The 17,950-nt window shown below is 44.8% G+C and overlaps 1 protein-coding gene across 1 annotated transcript in view; it reads right to left on the bottom strand.

Moving 5' to 3' along the window:
• TACC2 (transforming acidic coiled-coil containing protein 2) overlaps positions 1-17,950 on the bottom strand; it is a 128,877-nt gene that overhangs the window by 91,886 nt on the left and 19,041 nt on the right. The window contains exon 4 of the mRNA XM_074158964.1: positions 7,810-13,533. Coding sequence (XP_074015065.1) covers positions 7,810-13,533 — 5,724 coding nt within the window. The remainder of the gene's footprint in view (positions 1-7,809; positions 13,534-17,950) is intronic.

Raw genomic sequence — 17,950 nt, 5'->3', positions numbered from 1 at the left:
TTTATTGGTGAGGCTTAAGTTCCCAGACTTTTGCCTTAACCTTCTGCTTTAAAATAAAGCAAAGTTTAACGTTAAACCCATTACATTTTGGAGGATCAAAGCGATGGGAAACCACCACTTTGCAAATTTCCAAATAAATAAGATTGATCTTCAGAAAACCCTCGGATAGACTCAAAGCCTCACAAATTCCAGTAATAACTTCTCTAGCAAACCAATTTAATTTGGGGTTTCTACCAGAAGAACAAGATTTGAAGAATCACAGCACTCAAAAAAAAAATAATAAAAAAAAGGAAGATATGGAAAATCTTAGAGATTTTCAAATATTCGGCACAAACTAACTCTATATTTTGACTCATTTAATGGCACTTAAGAAGGGGAGATGGAAGTTTTAAGTGTCCGTTTATTTTCATAACAGCTAATTTTTTTTTCCTTAGTTGTTAGAAACCAAGCAACACATACATGCTTTTTGCTTTCATTCCAGGAAACAAATCCAATCTTCTTTGTCTGCTGCACAGTTATTCTTAGCTGGCTTTGATACTTCTATCAGCGAGGAGAGCATAACAATGTTATCATGCTAACAAATTCCAAAGATTTTACATAAGCTCTTGAGTGCCTTAAAAAAAAAAAAAAAAGAAAAAAAAGAAAAAAAAAGGCTTCATTGATTACGCTGTTTGTGTTTCGTTAGCAAAGGAGCTAGGAAAAACAGGCTGATAAAGAATAAAAAAGCAGTTTGATGAGTTTCAGTTTCATGAAGCCCCTCCGTGTTTTTCAGAGCATCATTTACAAAGAGAAGCCAAGCTTTACAGCTTTGAGGTTGGAAAACATCAGGTAGTTTAGGCCAACAAAGCCTTTAAATCCTACTTGTCTACCTACGGCCTATTTTCCTAATTTGATTTTTTTTTTTTTATCAGTTGAAACAATTAGACACCCCCTTATTTAAGCAAAGCAGGGTAAGTGGGAGTATAGTGCTTGTAGGATGGTCTGGGTGAAAAGGGATCACAGGACTGGGCTGTGTTCTCCCTGGCTGATCCGTGCGAGGCTCAGGGCCAAATTCTTTGCTGATATCACTCCACCAGAGCAGAGATTTTGGCCCAACATCTACTGACTTTAAGGGTAGGCTGCAGCCGTGGCCTTTTCTCACACAGCTGCCTCGAAAGGAATGTACCAAGAAAGGAATGAAAGGAAATTAGTGAATTTAGAACGGAAACAACCTTGCAGAGTCTCGGGGCACTTTGGGACCGCTGGTGATTTTGCTGAGGACCATGGATGAACAGGGCAGGTACCGCCCAGGGAGAGCAGGGAAGAGGAAGGATTAAGCCCGGGTGAACAAAGGAGAGTTCATCGGGAAATGCTGAGTCTGGGAGGAGATCCCAAGGGTGTTTCAGCAAGGAGAACAAGATTAACATAACATACTAGGGCTGGTTCTTGACAACAGCACAAAGTGGTGGCACTCAGCACTTCACAGGGATCTTAGAATCCAGAACAATTAAGCCTTTGATTGGAGCAATTAACATTTCTACACTTTACTGCAGATTGAGATGCAGAGATTCCTATAGGCCAGAGAGACTCCTCTGTAAGACTTAACCTGTCAGGTACTAGTCAAGGGGAGTGTGGATGAACAGAGCACAAACAGATCCCTGTAACAATTTTTGACTTTTCCAGAGTACCCAAATGTCAAGGAATAGTAATATCCAATTAAGCCCAACTTCCTATCAGCAATACACATCTGAGCTTCCATATACCTGGAACAATATTAATAAGACAGGCTTCAAGGACATCAACATAAAAGACAGCAGGAGCAAAAACAAAAAGTAAAAGAAGAGGCAAGTACGATGGAGTTCTGGTTCTTCAGAGATGTCTCCAGAGGAGTCTCTGTTGAGAAGCAGAGTACAATGCAAGCATGCCAAAACGTGGAAAAACTGGAAGGAAGCCACATCCAAGTCATGGAGAATATGCCTGTGTCTGTAATTGCTGCTCTTAGAGCTGCCCTCGGCAGGGTTCAAAGCTGGGGCTAATCCTGCTTTGCATATTCTATTAGAAACAGCGACAGTGGAACCAGCTCCGCAGTATTTCATTTTGCAAGAAGCCAAGAGGATGCAGAGTTGGAATAGAGAAATTATGGGGATCTGTAGGATATGCGAAAACAATTTGGGGAAAATAGGCAGCTTGCTTGGAAGAAGCAAGGTTGTAAAATACATCTGGGGAAAGCTAATCAGGGGAAAAAAAAAAAAAAAAAGAGTAATCTGAAAGTAACTTTTAACTTAATGAGAAAAGAAGACAAAAATTGATGCTGAACTGCCTGTCCAGACATTGGTCAAAGTATCAGTGTCCTTGCTGAATTTCTTTAGCAAATACCGACATTTGATTGAATAAATGTAATTCCTTGAGAAATGTAGAAGGATGTGTGAAAAAAGCAGCTCATGTATCATCCATCCGTGTCAATACCTACCTTATGAATATGCGGCTGAGGTTCTCAAGAGTGTTACAGAATGTTTTCCATACACCAAGAAGTACCAGCAATTTGGCAGGACCAGAGACGATTTACTTCTGTACTTTTGTGCAGCAAAGGCATATGAAAATAAATAAAAAAACAACCAGCACACTATCACACACCTAATTTTCCATTGATATGTGCTTCGAGTACAACAGGGCATGCTATCAAATCAGCATTTTATAAATACTTTACACTGACTTAGACGCTGCCAAAAATTGCAGTCAGTTCAGTCAATGGCATCCATTAGAGTAGACGGCAAAGCTGCCTTTCACTTCTTAGAAAGCACATGAGATGTCCCTTGGGTAAGGGTGAAATTATCTTAATTTTACTCTTCCATGAACAGAAAAATACCAAAATTAAATTATCACAGACTTCACAAGGACAAAATTCCCACAGAACTCCCCATCCAGTTAATTTAGTTAAGGACTGCAGGCTGAGCTGTTTGCATCTCCAAAAGCACAACTGCACTGAAAGTTGCACCCACTGAGGGTAACAAGGACAGTAAGACAGAGGGAAATAAAGAGAAAGAATTCAGATGCAAAGAGAGAAGGGCAGGAGAAGCAAATACCCTAATTCATTCTGTGCATTTTATTGAGGTGTAAATCACCTTCAGCTGTTTTTCCCTTTGTTTTGTGATCCCGAGATGCTGCACACCTGAGTTAGTTCTGAAGTTAAAAAAAAAAAAAGGGAAATAGAGAGCTGCATAATCACTCTTTTGATAAGTTTCCTTTTAACTCCAAACTCTTGTTTTCAGATGCTAAACCAGACACAAAGCCTGAGTGCTCAAAACCCACTTGACTGATCTGAAAAGCAGTTCTACATTCCATACCTCATCCAGCAAGACTGTTAAAATATTTAATACTGTATTTGTTATGCAGACAAAAAAAAGACCAAGTCAGTATTTACTAAGGAGTGAACATTCTTTTGTGACTTATTGAACTTTTTGATGGCAAGAACAAAGCATGAAGCAAATCCAAAAGTATGTCTGGATCACCTTTAGAGTACTTGTCTGACCTCTACATAGGACATAAAGTATTTTCAAGTATCTTTGCTGATCACAGAATCACAGAATGCTATGGGGTTGGAAGAGGCCTCTGGAGATCATCTAGTCCAACCCCCTGCCAGAACAGGGTCACCCAGAGCAGGTTGCACAGGAACATGTCCAGGTGGGTTTTGAATGTCTCCAGAGATGGAGACTCCACCATCTGTCTGGGCAGCCTGTTCCAGGGCTCTGCCACCCTCACAGGAAAGAAGTTCCTCCTCATGTTTAGAAGGAACTTCCTATGTTCAAGTTTGTGCCCATTACCTCTTGTCCTGTCACTGGGCACCACTGAAAAAAGACTGACAAGAGGACTGACTGTCCTCTTGACACCCACCCTTTAAGTATTTATAGGCGTTGACCAGATCCCCCCTCAGCCTTCTCTTCTCTAGACTGAAAAGACCCAAGTTCCTCAGCCTTTCCTTGTAAGAGAGATGTTCTAGTCCTCTCATCATCTTCATAGCCCTTGATGCCAACTGCTGCAATGTACTTCCTCGGTAACAATATTGGTTAGATGTGTAAGTAAGCGATGTGAGTCAACGCGGCAGAACCCTCCATTCTGTAAAAGCAATGGCAGCAACAGTCAGAACTGTTAGGAAACGTTTGTCCCCGAAGTGAGTGTCACGGCCTGCTCGCCCTTTAGGGCCAGCTTTATGTGCCACTCGTATAGCAAGGAGCACGTCAAGGTATCCAGGAAGGAAGGTTCAGGCACCACAGGGAATGAATGAGCACCTGCAGGAGTAGAGCTATGAAATCACTGCCTCTTGTCTCTTGATCTGCATAGACAGGCTAGAATGAGGATTGCTTCTTCAGCATGAGCTCCAGAAGACAACAACTCAATCTGCAGTTGCACCAGAAGCTCTGGGAGCACCAAGCCTGCATGGTGCCCTCCTGCACTGAGGCAGGTTGAAGGCACTGTGCATATTGCTGGCACTGGAGGCAGCACAGCCCATTCTGCTCCTGTTGAGGGGTGCAGGAGAACCTCACCTTCCTGCAGAATGAGTGCCATCACTTGCACCACGCTCATGGCTCCTCACACTCTTCCCTCACCAGCACACCCAGCCCCGAGCCGAGCCTGGGAACATCTCCGCGACCCTGGAGCACCCGAAGGCCTGCGAACCAGCTGAACATTTTGCCAAACCAACAAATCAGCGAATGACACAATCTGTTCTCCCTACCTTGCAGATGCACATCTGGGAATGACTTCACAGTCTCTACTTCAAAAAGCTCCCCTGGCAGTTTTTCCAAGAGACAGCGGCAGTTTGCACGTAGCAGCCAGCTGAATTACAGGAAGTTATCAAAAACCTCCCTAAACATCCCTAGAATTTTGCCATCATTTACAATTTTATTCCATGCTCTGTTCAACGTCTGCCACAGCCCATGCAAACAGGAGCATTTCTGTGGCATAAGGTATAAGGACTCCCTGTACATACAGGAACCTGCTTTCTCCATAACAGAATGAAGACGTGTGGGTGTATACATTAAAATCCTGATTTTCCCTTCCAAGTAAGACTCAGACAGCAAAATGGAGTGGCTCGATGCCCAAGATTAAGTGGGAAGGATCATTTTGATGTTGAGACGTGGCCATCACAAACACAGGTTTTCAGTCGCAGGTTCGGTAGAGAGACAGAAAGGTCAAAACCATCAAAGAAAGGGTTATTTTTTACTCCTTTTCAGTGCTGACAGGCAGGTTTGCCAAAATCCAGCCCTTCCCTACCTCTGCTAATAGCACGGCTGTACTTCCACAAGGAAGTGGGGCTAATGCTTCACCCACAACCTCCTTCCCCAAAATAATTACTGTTTTTACTGAAGATTTGAAGGGAAGTAACTGGTGCTGTACTATTGCCTCCGGACACAAAGGCTCTTCTTATTACTTGTCCACTGTCCCGCTCCTAAAGGAGGTGGGGGCAGGAGTCACTGCAGGCAGTTCTTGGAGCCCACCCTCCTCCCAGTGCCATAGCCACGAAGGAAAGAATTTCCTCTATTTCCTCTACAGAGAAACTCCTAACAGGGATTTAAGAGTCAGATCACACAACTTTGCCCCCTCACCCACAGTCCGGGGGGGTTTCAACACAAGAGATGTTGTAAGAGATGGAGTTGTACTGAAGCAGTGGAGTGGAGAGAAAACAATGCTGAAATAATTCAGAACATGCCATTTCCTTCTCCTAAATATAATATACTTCTTGCTACTACTTATTTTGAGAGCTGGGGAGGATTCTTTCTCCCTGAAGTTCTTTCCATCAGCCCAAATCCCCACCGTCAGCTGTCAGAAACGTGCACCTTTTTTGCACGGCTGTAATAGCTTATCCTCTGTAATGATTCGAGGGAAATAAACAACTGGAAACCACTCTGCAGCAACAAGTGTTGTGACCGGAATACTTAGGGTATGGAATACAGCTTGAAATTCAACTATATAAAATCATTTTTAAGCTCAGAGGAAAACTGGACTGGTGTTGGACCCACTGGAGACAGAGCAGCAACTAAAGCTTTCTACTTCCCGTTCTTATTATAAATGCATATTCCTCTACGGAAGGAGCCTGATCGAAAGCAGAGGCTCCTCTCTACCTCTGAGAGTCCCCAGTGTTTAAGTCTACGACGTCGCAACCGCGCAGGGCTCTGCAGGGATTCTCTCCCGTCAGTGGGTCCGTGTGCGTGACACCCCTTACAGCTGCAGCCCAAGGGGAGCAGCTGCCTGGTGACACCAACCCTCCTGCTGGAGAAACAGGTGATAACGAATTCTTAAAGCATATGCGAGTATTAAGCAACTACTCCACGAATTGCCAGCAGCTGTTTCAAGAGCCCTGCCCTGCTTGCCACAGGTATTTATTTAAAGTATGATACCCGCCCTGATACGAAACACATGCGTAAACACATGCGCTTACTGCCCCAGCGTCCCCTAAGGCTTCTGAACCCGGCCATGCCAGCAATTGGTTTGGTCATTTCGAATCTACCCGCTGTGAAGCTTCCCATCATAAAAAAGCAAACAAAAAGGAAGGAAAGGAGCTAGAGAGAAAGAACAGGGTCTAATTTCCTTGTCATTTTATAGACAGATCCTGAAAGAGAAAGTCACAGAGCTGTTTAGACTTCCAGCACTTCTAATAATCTTCTAACGAACGTTTTGCTCACACAGTCAGATCATCCCCAGCCTCCGTCCCAGACTGACGTACGTCAGGAAGAACTCCCCCACATCTTCACAACAGAAACATTTCAGGTATTTTCACTTACAATGTGGTCTTATCATTTTAACCTTTAACGAATGTGGCACTGACACCTTTTCCTCCCTTATTCAGTTAGTATCCCCTAATTTTTTTGGTAACACTTAGAAAGATTCCATCTCTGCAGACCATTCATTGATGTAAACTGAACTGGTTCAGTTTTTCTCTGTAGCCTTTTGTTGTCACCTCTGGCCTTGGCAGTGACAGCTTTAACTGCCACCTCCAGACCAGGAAGGAGAGGGACAAGGTGCAAGAAATTAGCTGAGGTTACAGAGGAAGCAGAGACGTGAGTAGACAAAGGGAAAGCACCTGTTCTGAGATTATCGGTCTTTTGAATTAACTGCACATCCAACTGAGAATTCAGAGAGCAAAATAGAAACTCGCCCAAAAAAAAGTCTTAACTTTATTAAAGCAGTTGCTGCTGGGTTTGGAAAATGAAAAAAAACCAACAACTCTGGCTCCACAAATCCCAGCTAAGAAGAACTCGCATCTGAAACAACTCCGTGTCATTAGAAACACGGAATAACGCAGTGATCAAAGGCACTGTCAATACAATTATATTCTCCGGGAGGATAAGAGGGAGGCCGAGACAACTCACAGGGTGAGTAATTGGGTTACACCGTAGGCTGGTTTTTAAATACTGCAATCCACCGAGTGAACGCTGCGGGTCTCATTTAGCTGGGTCACCAAAACTTCGGCAAAAGCCCACTAACTTAAGGCCAGGAAGTGCTGTTTGTCTGCCTGGCTTTGGGCTACGAGATGTGAACGCCGGGAAGCGTAAGCAAATCCGTAAAGGTAAGGGCAGAAATCTGGACTGGCAGATGGAACAGGTAAGAATTGTGCTCCTCAGCTTTTAGGACCCCTCTGCCCTTACAAATTATTTCCGTTTTCTTCCACATAGTCCTTATTTAGAAGCAACAGAAAAGTAATAGAAATTTAAGAGGAGAGTAAGTGCCACATCCTCCCAAACCGCCCAGACAATGGGTCTCCGCCTCGGAAATTGTATCCCTGTCAAGCCCCAGGGTCCTGACAACCGTTTCATAGTAATTTAAAGTAAATACCTTTCAGTAGGTAATCCTGCCGCAGCCCCGGCTTGAAGTTCCTGGAGGTCAAGGTTCTCAGGCTCAGTTAATGCAAGCGGGGATAGCTTGCTTTTGGCATCCTCAAGTGAGCTTTCTTGTTCCGAATCCAGCTTGCTCGGCTGAGTCTCAGCAACAGGGAGACCTGTACATGCAGAATTCTCACCCTGCTCCATCACAGGAGAGTGGTTTTTGTACCGGTCTGTCTCCTGCTCTTCGGTGCTTGTGTTTACAGCTAAGTCACCATCACCGGTGAGTAACATCCTTGCAGTACCTGTTTCAGGGATGTCACCAGTTTTTTCGTTACCTGTTTTTGCTGTGCTTAACACTGTGTCACTGCTCTCTTTTACATCTCCCTGGGTCACATTGCTACATTCTAGCTCAGAGTCAGTTTGCAAGCAATCACCCTGGCTTACTTCGTCTTTTAAGTAATCTATTAACCCATGCACAGTCACTTTCTTTTCTTCTTGGGCATCTTGTGGATTTTCCAATGTTTCCAAGCAGTTCCTATTTACTGGATCATCCTGTATCCTCTGCATATCATTCTGAGACTCAATGCCATACATAAAATCACCGCGAACGTGTGTCTCCTGATTTCCCCCAGGTGACACATTAAAATTGTCTGGCAATTTTTCATGATTGTAAGATCCTCCCAGGACAAACGCTGAAGCTGCCATGTCAGAGAAGCTCTTGGCAGCGTCTGGATCCCCGTACTCCCTTTTCTTCTGTTCATTTGGCTTAGGATCCTGGCACCGTTCAGTAGGAAGACTCACATCCTCTTCAGCTGAAACTGGTTCTGCATCACACTCTGTAATTAAGTTGTTTCCTTCTGCGGTAGCAGCACCTTCTAAGTCGCTCTTCTGCACATCGCCTGTGGAGATAACAGCTACAGCGGGTTGTTGCTCCTTGTCAGAATACGCAGGGAAGTTCTCAGCTGCTGCCCCATCAAATGAAGCCGGTCCTCGCTGCTTTATCTCTAAGCTTATTAGCGATTCAGGATCAATGCCACCAGTGCACATGCCTGCCTCCCTTTCCATCTCACCGCTCTCTGGATGCTCAGTGTTTTTTTCTGGTTTTTGCAGATTTTCCGGAGCGTGTTCAGCAGGTGTAGCGCCATCCAACCTTGGGACCACTTCTAAACAGCTAGCGGGCTGCCTCCTTTTCTCAGCGTCCTGGAGACTTGCTGGTGGCAGCTCTGCCACTGTGTTTTCTTCTTGCAGAGATTTGCCTTTGGCAGCTTTGCAGGAAGTCTCGGTAGCTAAAGATGACGCTCGGCCCTCTGCTTCTGAGGTGCCCTCGGGAGCTCCTTTGCCCTCCTGGTTTGATTCTGAAAAGTTCTCAGCCCTGCACAGTTCTGCCAGGTCCTTGGCCACCGGACCCTGCTTGAAGCCTGCATGGTTTTCCGACAAAAGCTGGGGTAACTCAGCACTCAGGGTGCTGTGGACAGATTTCCTAAATATCTGGCTGATATGCTCCCTGAAATCTGGGAGGCTGGAGCCAATGTCCAGGGAGCTGCAAGTCAGAGCCTCATGCTCCCTTCCAGAGTTCTCTGCAGACTGCTCAGAAATGCTGATCCCTGCCCTGGTTACGTTAGTAGTCTCTTTTAAAAGCTCTTCCATTTTTTCTGAATTCCCAGATTTCTCTAAGATCTTACCGTACTTGTCATCTACGCAGCTATCGGTTGCAATTTCCTCATTACAGCCCTCTTGTTTACCAGCAGATGAAAGGCTCAGCAGCTTCCCTTCTAGAGTAGGGAGAGCTAAAAGAGACTCTGCTGAACTGTCACTTTGCTGCTCTTTGAAGTTTACCTCACTTTTTGTTTCTTTGGATTTAATTGCAGATACCTCTTTCTTCAGCTTCTCAGAATTGAACTGTGGTGAGTTTCCCGTGCTCTGCCCCGCATTTAAAGCCTGTGGTGGGGCTGAACTTCTGTCTCCATCACCCTGAAAACTGTGGCTGGGAACATCTTTTTCATTCACACAGGTATTCCCCGCGGAGCTGTTTTCTGAATTTGCTGGTTTACCTGTGCCTACCCTGGGTGAAGGACCTGAGCGTGCAGACACCTGAGAACCTGCACCAATCTGCAAATTAGAGTTACTTTCTAAGGCATCTGGGCAGGCTACAGCTTCCAGCTCATTAAGTAGTAATTGCCCCCCAGCACCGTTGTCCGTACTGTTTCCAGGCTGCTGGCTGGGATGGTTGAGCACAGAGGTCCCTGTAGAGAGGGCTGTAAATTTTTCTTGACAATAACCAGGCTCCTCTGGTGTCTTTTGAATGCGGCTGGATTTATATGAGTTATCGGTGGGAATCACTTCCCCGTGTTCCTGTAACGGTGAAGGAGATCCTTGTGCCCCTGGACTTCTATCACTTTTCCTATCGCTTGTTTCTGTGGCAGAAGCACTGTCCTCACAACTTATCTCCACATTTCCATCTTTCCGGATGATTTCCCCATTAGCAGTCAGACCTTCAATCTTTTTTGATGTTTTTGCCATTAATGGCATTTCCCCTGCAGTTTCTGCCTGAGATATTTGAGGATCGTTTTTCTCAGAATTATCAGAAGCATGTGCTATTTCTGTATCGCTTGGCAAAGCCTGTGATATGTTAGTGGCACTCGCTGAATCCTGTCCCCCTGGAAGAGCGTTTATAGCAGCAGCACGGCTTTCACCAGCATTATCCTTTATCCCGCATACGCGGCCTGGCTGTTCGTCCTTGTCAGATTCTTTAGGAAACGCATCGGTACGACATGCTGCTTCATGCTGACTGGCCCAGATCAAAGAATTATTATCCTGCTCGGGCCTGTCTGAGATGTGCTTACTGCGGCACTTTTCCTCTGCCTCGAGATCAGTTTTGTTTTGCTCCTCGCGATCTCGCAAATTAAGCATGGACACATCAGAATTGTTTTGCCCGCGTTTGCCGCTGCACGTGTCCTCTGACACCACGGCACCGCTTTTATCCACGGCCTCCTCTTCCGCTGTGTCGGAGCCACATTGGATCAGTGCTGGACCTGGCACAGAAGTTTCTTCATTAAGGTTGTTTGAAATGTTTAGAGGTATTTCTGGTATGTTGCTGTGATTATTTAGGTGCAGTGGCCGGTCATGTTTTAGAGCCCTTTCTTTGTGTTCCTGATCCTCTGCTCCTGTGACAGTTGTCAGACTTTGCTGTTTCTGCTGTTCAAGTCCTGTATTTGAAATCAAGTCACCAGCAACAGACACTGACTCCTCCGTTTGCTCTGCTTGGGGAAGAGTGGTTGGAACACCTGTATTTTCCTGCAATTCTCTGATACTGCACTCCATGGCCTCTGGAGAGCCACACGTGTCACTCTCAGGGGGACAGCTGATGTGGTTGTCACCCCCTTCCTCCACGTGAACTTGCCGAGGAGCGAGTCCTGAAGTACCGACTACAGCCTGGGAGGTTTCTGAACAAGCCATCTGCGTATTTTGGTGACTTTCTGCAGCCACTTGCTCCTGCTGAGCTTGCACCAGCGCAGCCGATTTGCATTCACTTCTCAGTGCCAAACCTGTGTCCTCCACAAAACTTTTCACCGCAGTTTGGTGCTTCCGCTGGTGAAAACCCTCATTTTCTTTAGCATCCACAGCACTGCTTTGTGAAGCTGCAGGTCCTTGCTGTGGATCCCTGCGAGGCTCTTCAGTGATCTGACCGATCTCTTCTTTGGCTTCCGAAACCCGGGAAGCCTCCTCAGTTTGTCCAGTCCCTGCCAACTCATTTAAGCCCTGGAGCTCGAGTTTGGATTTGGACATTTTTGTACTTTCTTCTGACTCGCTAGAGCTCTCAGGCTTTTCTTGACTCTCAGTTTCACATTCAGATTCTAACACAGTTTCTCTAGCAAAAGCCTTTTCCCAGGATTCATTCTGCTCACTCTGCTTAATATTATTGTTCTCAGAGTGGAGGAGCGGTGAACTGTGTGCACCGACTAAACAAACCTTTTCAGTCCCGGTACAGCCCGGTTGGCCACAAGTTTTGCCTTCTGCCTCGGCGTTAAAGCAATCAAAACTCAGTTGGTATGCTTCCCTTGGAAACCGGGGTGAAATCACAGGCTCATACTCCAGGTCACTGGTGGCAGCTGCTTTCTCTTTACTCATTTGTTGTTCAGGTTTACAACCAAAAGACTGTGACTTGTCCTCGGGCAACATAAAGTTACTGTCTAAATTCAGAGGATCTCGCCCAGCTTCTTCCCTCAGGTCACTCGTTGAAGTCTTTTCATAAAGACTTAATTCTTTGGGATTGGGTCCCAAGTGGGTGTTTTCCGTGTCCTGCTGGTGGCCACTAACAGAGTGCACTAGTTGTATTTCTGCCCCGCTCGACCCCTCAGGTAATTCACTGCTTTCTGTCGCTTCTGCCTCCTCTGTTCTGATTTCAGTTTTTTCTCCTGTTAGATTCGCATCGCTATCTTTTTGATTCAGCTCTGAGGATCTGCTCAGAGAAGTACTTAATGCATATTCTTCCAGTAATACTCTTTTATCTACCAGGGAATTTTCCTTGGTGGGATTGATAACGCTTTCTGTTTCAGAAAGCGTGATGCTTTCTCTAGACACATCATCAGCTTTTATAATTTCATTGCTTCTGGCGTCATCTTTTGGGCTTTCAGTCATGACAGCTGATTTTTGTTCTTCCTCTCGCTTAAATGATAAAGGCACACTGAAATGCTCGGCACTAACAAGCTCATCCTCCTTTTGAAGGTCTCTTTGAAAAATGGGTTGGTTTTTTTCAGAGGCTGTTTTCACTGCTTCACTCCTCACTGGATCTTGAGAGTCACTTCCAGGCAGATGTTCCCTTGAAGGCTCTTCAGCCTTTGGTAGCAGGAGGAGATTTGGAGAGTTCGAAAGCGTCTCTGACATTAAAGTACAGGCTTCTGATTGCTCCCCTTTGCTTCCAGATAGATTTGCCTCATCCCCTTTAGCTGTTGCTACAGCCCCCATCTGTAGATTACAGACTTCACTCATCTCAGTGAAGCCCTGAGCATTCACAATTGCTCCAAATTTTTCACCGTCTGAGCCTCCTGTTGCTGGATAATTTAGGATTAAGGTTTCCTTTTTCATTAGCAGACCCTCTCCACCATCTGTGTTCTGTCTACCTTGTTGGGGCTGACCTACTTCCAAAACTCCTCGCTCCTGCTTGGCCTCCTGAGCAGTAAAATAATCTCCTGCTTCTTTGCCCTGGGGCAACGTGCTGACACGTGGTTCCCTCCTGGCACCCAGCTGCTCGCTCTGCCAGAGCGAGCCTAATTCACTCAGACTCATTTGTGTGGCCCCTTGCATTTCTGTAATTGCTGCGGGGGGGCTGGGCTCCAGGCTGGGGCTTCTGGGATCATTCTCGCTGTTTTTCATAGAAATGGCAGCGATATCGTCACATCGTGGGCCTCTGTCCACAGATTCGGCGTGTGCTATTCCCTCTTCTTTGTCATTCACTGGTGATGGCACTGCTTCGGTGCAATCTGAGGTCGGGAACTCGTCCTCGCTGCCTGTAGGACCTGCTGTGGCACCTCGTTTGGCAGAGTGCGCCAAAGGCACTGAGATGGGCAGACGCCTCTCGCTCACTCCTGCAGCCTGCTTTAGGAAATTACAGTCTGCTCGTCCTCCTTGATCTCGCAAGATAGCGGTCTGTCCCGTCACCTCTGATGACACCACGCTTGAATTTGGATGGGATAAATCTTCAGCACGGTAGCTACCGATGCCTTCATTACCGATGCTGCCAACAACGGAAACGTTTATTTGTTTCATGTCAATAAAGAAGCAAAGAGTATGAAGCAAAGAAGAAAGACAATTGGTGCCACTGAGGTTTCAAAGCCATGCAGTACATGCACTGAGAAGCTGATAACCTGCTTTCAGACCGCCAGACAAAGCCATCAGACACGCGTCACAGTGATTTAAATGCTCATTACTCTGGAAAATATGTCCCCGGTCTTACCTGACAGCCACCATGCTCACAGCATGCATGCATTTTAACCATTCCAAACTGTCTTAGTTAAGCGTGGGGAGAGGGGAGACACATCTAACAGGCAACAACATGGGGAAAAAGGGACAAAAATACTGGAAAAACCACCAGTTCCTCAAGGAATGGCTTTTCGTTTCTACTTCTATGAGACTACTCTGCGCAGAGCTAACGGCCGTGCAATCCGCAGTGACTGCTGTTATCTGGCTATACATTTATTGTGTGGCAGAAGATTAAGAAGGGCCCATCTGTTGAATGTTTTCTCCAAGTAATCAGCAGAGCTGGTTCTCCCCACAAGGTGAAAGGTCTCACCCTGCCATACAGTGACACACGCCCAGTGAGGTCATTTTATTGCACTGTTTGATTGCAGTGCACATAAGCTATGAGCGTTTGTATGATCTCTCTCCTCACCCATTAAAGATAAGAGAGAAAAAAATGGAGATGATGTGGGTGCATTAGCTGCAGAGAAGAAGTTGTTATTTTTAATATTTTTTCCACTGTGTGGACCTCAGTTTCCATACCTAGGTTTGTAGGTGATGGAATAGCTTAACCTTGATGTCTCCCTCACCTCCCCTGGGAACCCCGGGCATGTTTTCATTGCCTTAGGGAACACGGGAGTGAAAGATCAATTCAAAACTGAACATGGAATTGTACCTAGGAGCAAGGGGCATCATTTACTTAAGCCGAAAGAATAAATCCCTCCCCCTCGCCCTGATCCAAAGCAAGATACACAGACAAGACGTTGTCAAATGCTCGGAGGTCGGTGTGACGGCAGCGTGCTCCGGTTCCATCGCTGCACGAGGACGGGTCGCTCCTGGTGAGCCCATCGCTGGAGCTTTGCCACAGCGTAGCTGTGCTACATTTCAGAAATTCCAAGTGCCCTATGAACTGGAGTTTTATAAAAGATGCTTAAAACACCCTCTGGAAGGCTGAGCACGGATTGGATTTTAAGTAATCTCCAGAAATCTGAGAAGCCTCTCTCCCCTTCTCTGCCCACACAAAATAGATGACTGAAAAGTGAGTCAGTGAGGAGCGCTCGGGTCCCTGCAGTTTAGGTCTGTGTTTATACAAACACTTCCCCTTCGGTGACTGTGGAAGCAGCGCTGAAGCTCTCTGGCTGTGCTATGGTACACAAACTGCCCTTCCGGGGGGGGCAAAACCCCTCCTTATACCGAGAACTGCCCAATGCAACAATATCTTTATGAGAGGGCTGCACATAAAACTGAACGTGAGCCTGTCTTAGACCCTAAAAACCTTCTTCAGAGTCATTACAATGGAAAATAAACTAGTCTTTAAGGAGCTATTGAAATTTTCCTCAAATCTAAGGTAAAATATCTCTACCACACAATTAATTTATAGCTTAACCACGTTTCAGCAATTCTTGGCATCAGTTTGTACATTTAATTTATAACACCAACGCATTTTATTTAAACTTTTAAAAATTCTTTTGCCCTAGTTTTTTTTATTTTCCTAGCACCTGGAAGACACCCATCCATGTAAAACTCACTGACTCTGGGAACACCACGGGTGGCAACGCAATATCGGGTATTTGTTGGATCTCTGACAACATGGGGCATGATGGGAACTGAGCAAACAACAGGGAGGTGCCACGAGACTTTCCCTAAGGAAGGAATAGACTTTATCATTTGACATTAATTTTGCACTCAGGGACTCTTAATTAGAAGAGGAGGGGCGGAAACCTCAGCACTGAATTGGGGAGGGGATGGAAAAGTGGGAGCCTATTGCCATTCCAGCTTTTTGTTCTTGTTGCAGGTTTCTCTTCTGACTGATTAAATTGCTCGTTAGCAGTTGCCCGGGTCATGCCCAGGGTCTGCAGCCTGGCAGCGTGTCCCTGTCAGAGGTATGGTGTTCGGGGGGGGAACAAACGTTGGGTGCAGGTTCAGGGGGTGTGTGAGGTTCTTTAACCTCTGTGAAACTGAGCACTGGAAAAAGTAGAAAACACCACCTACAATTACAGTTTCTCCTTATCACTTATCTTTAACCTCTGATTCTATACTCGTCGTTAATCCCCTACGTCAACTGAGTTACGAAAAGCAGCGTAATAAATCTGGGATTGAAGCATTGCTGATGTTCATCCCACAGTCCATACATCATTATATATTTGCATTTTACAGATTTCAGCTGACCGAAATTTTTCTAAGATCTTTACAGTTATGACTTCTTCGTTACATTAGACTTCTATTTGCTATTAAATATGAAACAGTACCAAACGTGTCTGAAGTGGTTACCTTTTTTTGGATACGATTGCTAAAACTATGAACTACCTCCTGCCAGGCTGGTAGTAACTTTGTGAGGAGCCATAGCAGTAAACCTGTGACTTGGCAGGTTCAAGGGCAGAGGACAATGCTATGAACTAGGCTATCCAGCATCATGAACCAACTAAACCAGTTTTTCTGGTGTTCAATAATGCTGAAAACCTGTTCATTTTACTCAGGAGCAGGTGAAGGAATTGGGACAACTTTGTAATTAATGTATGCTGAACAGAATTAAAGTGACAGTGCTGGCACGTGCTGTGACAGCAACTTAAACCCCAACTTTTGGAATGCAGTAGTACAGATTCATCACCTGTGCTGCTTCAGCTGCTTCAATGTTTTATTCAGGACCTCACAGAGAATTGAAAGGTTCGAGTTTCCAATCATAATAAGATATGTCCAGACTGACCTGTTTGGATAACTCCATTTATGTTTCTCCTTCTGATGTAGGTAACAAGGAAAACTATACAGGGAACAGAATCTACATCTTCCTTTTCATCTTCTGTCATCTTGCTTTTCTGCCTGCAAGACTCTGCTGGGGTTCGACAAACATCTGTTGGGAAGGACTTAAGCACAGTTGATCCTGCTTTAGGGCAGGAGGATGGACTAGATGACCTCTTAAGGTCACAACTAGTCCCATTATCTTCCAACTCTTTTTAAAGGGAGTAACACTACAGGGAAATGACACCGCATGTTGAACATAATTCCCCTGAGTAAAACCCAATCTACATGAAAATCTATTAGCAATCAATAATTACCTGCAGGGAGCATGTATTTTCGAACAACCTATTTACTACAATCAACATGATCCTAAATGTTGGGTTTTTTTTTTAAACACAGGAAAATAACACGGGTTCTCTTTTGTAATGACTTGATCTCTTCTGTTTGTAATCTGAACTAGGTTGATATTATTAAGGGAAAAATTCATACTGTAGGGTAATATTTAAAACAAAACATGCAAATGACAAAGCATGAAAGAACATTAGAGTTCCTTGTAGTTCGTGTAGCACTTAGGGTAGAAAGAGTCACTTTGCTAGGAATAATTGCTGCACATAAATGATGATATGTTAAAAAAAAAGAAAATGTAGCCATGCAAAGGCCTAGGTGCATACTTAACTTGAACTATTCAAGTGTCCCATTGCACTCAAGAGTTATCAAAGGGAACTTTTCCTTTGTTTTAGAAGTTAAGCACATAATTAAGGATTAGCAAGTTCAAGGCCCTACCATACTGACCAGATGAATGCTATCCTTCCAGTTACAACATCGAATAACAATGAGTTAAATCTTTATAAGTTTAAAGTGTTTGTTTTGCATCAATAATTACTGAGAAATTGCTTGTTTGGAAGCACATTGCAAATTTACTGATTAATTTTTAATACCTGTAGTTAACCTCTTCCACCTTCAGAATATACTGTGGTAAGTTGGAATTATGCTGGAACAATTCAAGAGCGCTGCCCAGTTACTAAGGTGTTTATTAGGACAGTGCTGCCTGGTTTGTGTTTAGGGTGTGAAGCTATAAAGGATGTTAAGAAATCAATGATTCATGGTGCATCTCCCATGAATACTCTGGATTAAAATCCATACCCAGTCAACCAGTCATTAACACTTGAGGTCGCAACTTGAATTACTCTGTTTCACCATCCACAGCAAAGGCAAGGGAACAGAAGATAAAACCAACAGCAGCCAGCCAAAAGCTCTCTGGTGAGAGATGCCCAAGGATGTTAAGCCTACTCGATAAACAACAAGAAACGATGATCCAGCAACAGAAAATTGTAGATAATTTAAAATTTCCTTTTCTTATTCCTTTGCATTCCTTCTAAAACATGGAGCAGTTGTTGAAAGGACTGGCAGCTTTTCCCACCTAGTCACCCTTGTGCGGGAAAAACACCAAGTGCTGAAGC

This window comes from Numenius arquata, chromosome 15 (assembly GCF_964106895.1).
Source record: "Numenius arquata chromosome 15, bNumArq3.hap1.1, whole genome shotgun sequence".
Taxonomy (NCBI): domain Eukaryota; kingdom Metazoa; phylum Chordata; class Aves; order Charadriiformes; family Scolopacidae; genus Numenius; species Numenius arquata.
The sequence above is the reverse complement of the archived record's forward strand: the minus strand, read 5'-3'. Positions and strand labels throughout refer to the sequence as shown.